The 5295-nt window shown below is 49.3% G+C and overlaps 1 protein-coding gene across 1 annotated transcript; it reads right to left on the bottom strand.

Moving 5' to 3' along the window:
* Positions 1 to 706: 706 nt before the first annotated feature.
* Positions 707 to 3858, bottom strand: Defb115 (defensin beta 115). Its single transcript, XM_021195193.1, has 3 exons — positions 3759 to 3858; positions 1950 to 2114; positions 707 to 832 (listed from the first exon to the last, which is right to left on the bottom strand). The coding sequence occupies exons 1-3, from the start codon at positions 3850 to 3852 to the stop codon at positions 822 to 824; spliced, it is 270 nt and encodes an 89-aa protein (XP_021050852.1). The 5' UTR covers positions 3853 to 3858; the 3' UTR covers positions 707 to 821.
* Between the last annotated feature and the right edge of the window lie 1437 nt (positions 3859 to 5295).

Raw genomic sequence — 5295 nt, 5'->3', positions numbered from 1 at the left:
TCCCCGGGAAGCCACCTACCCTCACCTTGCCAGTGTTGGTTGACAGACATGTCCCACCACACTTCATCCACTGCACCCTCTCCCCAGCCCTGATTTCTCCTTTCTTTCTGTCTGTTTGTGAATGGGGCAGTAAGGTGGTTTTGTCAGGTGTATTATTCAGATTTAGAAAGTAGCAAGGAATGGCAGTTAAACCTGAGTGGCTGAAAGAGCAGAAGCAAGTGTTTCCTTCACGGTTTCTCTTCCACTTCCTGCTTCCAGGTCCCTGCCTCGAGTTCCTGCTTCTCTTAGTGGTGTGCTGTAAACCTCAAATCAAATTCTCTTTCACTACAAGTTGCTTTTAGCCGTGGTGTTTCTTGTAGCAACAGGAGGCAAACAAGAAGAGCTGCTGTTGGCTAGGTGCCGACCACCTTCTAATTCTTTCTGTCTAAGTCACTCAGTAACCTGGAACTCACCAAGCAGGCTAGGCTGGCTGGAGGCCTCCCACCTCTGCTCCCCAACCCTGGGATTGAAATCACCCGGCTTTTCCAAGTGAGTCCCAAGCTTGCACGGCAGGCATAGTACCAACGGAGCCATCACTGCCACCCCACTTTTGAAAGCTTTAAAATGGAAACTAAAACTTTCAGATTTGGAGTTCAGGACAACATTTAGGGTTCTGGTGTCATAGTATGTTTGTATTCATTTCATTAGAAAGTACCACGAACTGGGTGAGTTGAACAACAGAAGTTTATTTTCTCAGAATTCTGGGGATGAAGTCCAAAGGAGGGTTGGTTCTCCGCAGGCCTCTCTCCTTGGCTTGTCAATGCCTTGAGACTTCTCGGATCTCAGCATGACTCTGTGTGTTATAATTGATGGCAAATAATTACTCCCAAGTCTCCTCTCATAAGAACACTAGTCATACAACACTAGGACCCACCCTAACAATCTCATTTAACTTCCGTTACCTTCTTAAAGACCCTCTCTCCAAGCCTCACATTCTAGGGGACTGGGGTTTGGGATCACCTTTAGGAGCTTTTGGGCCATGGGCGGAAGGATGGCTGCCCAACCAGAATAGTAGAGGGAGGTGTGGTCGTTAATATGGATTGAAATCCTGACAAGATCTAGAATCACGGAAGGCACAAGGCTCGAGGCATGCCAGTGAGGGAAAGACAACGGAACTGCCATGACCAACCCTGCCTGGGGGCTGGGAAGCAGGTCCCAGACTGCATTTCTAAATGGAGAGCTGAACATGCAGCCATTCTTCTCTGCTTCCTGGCTGTGGATACAGCTGCCTTGGGATACACCTGCCTACTGCAGGTGCTGTGAGCAGAAGGAATCCCTCCTCTGACTGGAAGTTACATCCCTTCTTATGTAGCTTCTGTTAGGGACATTTCTTCACAGCATTGGGAGAAGTAGCTAAGGCAGCAGGTGGCGGGTTGAGTAGGTGCCCTGGAGGCCAACTTGGAAGGTCATTCGGTTGAAGGTCGTCGGAAGGTTATGCATGTATAGTGAGGACCAAGAAGTGTGTCCTGTACACGTTAGGATTGCGGCTGACCAATAGGCTGATTTCCACCACCTCCCTCCCCGCTTTGCCCGAGAAAGCAGTGTCTCTTCATGTTCTGAAGAATGAAGCTTTAAAGATATCTTGAATTATAGTAGTCCAGCCTGAAATTTCCATTTCAGGGGTGAGTGGAGGCCATGGTTGGTAAAGAAGCTTAGCCACACCCAATGGATTCGTCCAGATTTCCTCTGCACCTTCCTCACTTCTACGTGAGTTTGGAGACTGCTAACCTAAGTTAAGTGTATGATCCTTATGAAAAGTAGGACACTTGATGACCCATGTCAAGACCCCTTTGCAATGGGCATTGATTAATGAACCCTCAGAAGCTCCGGCGGAGGGTATTGTATGTGTCCCTGACTTGTTAAGGTGACGACTGAAACACGGCAGCCAGAAGTCTGAAACAGATACATACCATCCTTTTTCCGATCTTTGGTCACTGGGATGTGGGATAGTCTGGAGTTTGTTTCTCTGATGCAGCAAAACGTTCTCTCTCCACACCTCTCTTTCTTCTTCTCATTGGCCCTGCATATGCGCCTGCATTTCCCCAAGCCATAAAAGCAGTTTCTGAACCATCCCTCTATCACAGTGAACAGAGAGGGACTGCGTGAAGAGGATACACTTGTACATCCCGAGAATGTCGGCAGACCCCCCCCCCCGGGAGAACGGTGGGTTCGGGGAGGCATTGAGACCCCAATGTAAATTACAAATTCCCTCTCCTTGTCTCTCCCCAAATCCTCTACTAGAAGTAAATCTGAGTTCTCTCTCTCTCTCTCTCTCTCTCTCTCTCTCTCTCTCTCTCTCTCTCTCTCTCCACTAAAGCTGGGAAAACCAATCTCAGGTTGGCTTCCTCTCCCCATGTTAGGATTCTGCAGATGGTGTGCTGGCATTCTCTGAAATGTCATAACAGTCTCCTCTGCCCTGTCTTCTCCAGACTTTAAGGCGGTTTACAATCCATGGTAACCAAGACCTTTTCTTCCTCCCACCCCCACCCCCCCCCCCGCCCCAACTCTCTAGAACAATCAGAGATCCAATAACAAAGCCAGGAACTTGGGCTGGGGGGGAGTCCCTCAGCAGGGGACACACTCACTTTGTAAGCATGAGGATGGAGGTTTGGGCAGCCAGCACCCACATAAGAGTTGGGCACAGCACCACACATCTGTAGCCCATTAAATGGGAGAGTACAAACAGGTGGATCCCTGGAGCTCACTGGCCAACCAGCCGAGCTATTCTGTGTGTTCCAGGCATAGAAATAGCGCTGTCTCAAAAATAAGGTGGTACCAGGCATGGTAGCACACATCTTTAATCCCAGAATTTGGAAGGCAGGTGGATCTCTGAGTACAAAGGCAGCCTGGTCTACATAGTGAGTTCCAGAACAGCCACAACCGTCATCCTATAATAGTTATTAATAAAAGTAATAACTATTCTTGTGTGGAAAGTGAGCAGAAGCCATTTGATGTTGATCTCTGGCTGCCACACATAATCTTCTGCCCTAACCACAGCTCCATGTCTGCAGCCTAGGATGAGCCTGTAGATCCCCAACGTCTGTCTGCCCAGGCATTTCCCAACACACATCCTAAGAGCAAGATGCCTATTCTGCCTTGCTTCAAGGGGGAGGTGAAGGGAATGCATTGGTTACCTTAAGGGATGGGACCAGTGGAGGGGACTGAAGCGGGAGCCTGGGGTCAGACTGGAGATATTGGGAGCAGAGGAGGCATTGTTGCCAGGGAACAAGGATTTGCTTGCTCTCTGCTTGCATCCCCAGTCCCCCCAGTGAGAAGCATCAGTGTGACTACCCACAGGAAAGCACATCCCTGTCACTGCCCCCTCTCTTCTCTTCTCCCTCCTCCTATTGCTGCCTACCTCCCTTATACCCTTATACCCTATTCACTTCTCTCCTCTTTTCCTCCCCTCCTCTCTTCCTTCCTCCTCTCCCCCCTCTATTCCTTTTTGCTTCCCTCCCTCCCTTTCTCACTCCCTTCGTTCTCCCCGTCCTCACCTTCTCTTTCCCTTTTTTTTCTTCCCTCCCTCCTTCCATTTTCTTTTCCTTCCATCCCAGTACTGGAGATCATACCCAGGGCCTCACACATGTTCCCCAAACAACTCTACTTTTCTCTCGGCTGTTCCTGCAGGCTATTCCTCCCAACCCCATGGACACCGTCCCAAAGATGCAGTGGGTAGGCTGCCGCTCTCCCTCTCCCCATCTCACCACCATTTTGGTTACCTGGGGATGTCTGAGCCAGGGCCACAAGGACAACTAAGGTCAGGAACCAGAGCTTATTGTGTCCTGAGAGGGTGGAGGAGCGAGTCTGCAGCATGTTGAATGTGCTGGGGAAAATCCTACTGATTCTGGTTTTAATGACCGAGGTAGGGCCTAGTCACGGGCAATAAATCAGAGGAAGGCCAAGGGCCTTCTGCTGGTCAGCGCTGAGAGCAGCCCATCCAGTGTTTGGGTCAGCTCTAGACATCCTTTGGCAAGAGGACAAAAAGCCCGCTGCTTTGTGGACAATGCAGATCTAACTCCCAAGAAGTCTTCCTGTCCCTCTTTCCAGCCTGCTTCTGCCCCATGCTCACCATGGTCGGGATGCAGTTTTTCTAGCTCATTTTCTCACACACTGATGGCCTCAAGGACAATTGTGAGCCTGAGACCCCTGCAGGTGCAAACCGGCTGCCGTGCCTGTGTGCCCAGAGCGTGCAGCGCAGGCACCGCAAACACTGGATAAGCGCGGGCAGCATTCTAACGCCAGCACTGACTGGACTCACAGGGTTAACAATAATAAAGGAGAGAAAACAGAAGGGGAAGATCATGTTGAGGTGCAGGGGGTGGGTGGGAAGGGGAGTTGGGGTGGATAGGATCAAGATACACCGTTTACATGTGTGTGAACTCGTCAAACAATAAATAAGAGCACTTTTGAAAACATTGGCTGAACAGGCAGGTTGGATCAGCAGATGGAGCATGGCTGGCAGAACTGGCTTGGCAGAAGCCAAACCTTCCACTCCATTCCAGCACTGGGGAGGTAGGTGAAGGCAGGAGGGTCAGAAGTTCAAGGTCATCCTCAATTGTGAAGTGAGTTCAGGGAAGGTTTGGGCTACTATGTAAGAGCCTGTCTGTATGCAAATAACAAGAGCATCGGAGAAGGAAGATGAGGATTAAACAGTGTATGACCTTCACGCCTACCCCTCAGACCATGGAGGAGCTGACATTCCTTAGCTAAGAAAATGTGGGCCCAGAGTGTGGAAGAGAATTCTGCAGGGTCAAAGGGCGAGGAGGAAAAAAACAGCAAGGTGATTGAATGTGTGAGTGTGTATGTGTGTGTGTGTGCGGTTATGGGGTGGGTATTTTTGTGTTGTCATGGTGTCAGTGTGTGGTGTATAGGTGTCTGATGTGTGTGTAGTCATGGTATGTATGTGATGTATGTGTATATGTGCTATATGTATACATGTGCGTATGTGCTATATTGTGATATGTGCGGTCCTGGTATGAGTGTGGTGTGTGTTTGTGGTATGTGGGGGCAGAGGTAAGGGAGTATTTGCATGTAATCATGGTATTAGTGTGTCTGATGTATGTGTGTAATCATGTTGTATTATGTGGCATATATGTGGTGTGTGTGTCATCATGGTGTTGTGTATGTGTAATTAATCATGGTCTGTGTGCATGTGTGCTCGTGTGTGTTCGAGTGTGCACTTTGGGAGGATATGTTTGTGTGTAGTCATAGTGTACATGTCTAGTGTATATGACCTGTGTGTGTGTGTGTGTGTGT

Source organism: Mus pahari, chromosome 3 (assembly GCF_900095145.1).
Source record: "Mus pahari chromosome 3, PAHARI_EIJ_v1.1, whole genome shotgun sequence".
Taxonomy (NCBI): domain Eukaryota; kingdom Metazoa; phylum Chordata; class Mammalia; order Rodentia; family Muridae; genus Mus; species Mus pahari.
This window is presented reverse-complemented; position numbering and strand designations above follow the sequence as displayed.

What these genes read in the sequence shown, in the direction of transcription:
- Defb115 (XM_021195193.1), bottom strand. Translation starts at nt 3,852, where the DNA reads ATGCTGCAGACTCGCTCCTCCACCCTCTCAGGACACAATAAGCTCTGG. An exon ending in CCTGGCTCAGACATCCCCAG is followed by an intron (nt 2,115 to 3,758) that starts GTAACCAAAATG and finishes TCACTGTGATAG; the next exon opens with AGGGATGGTTCAGAAACTGC.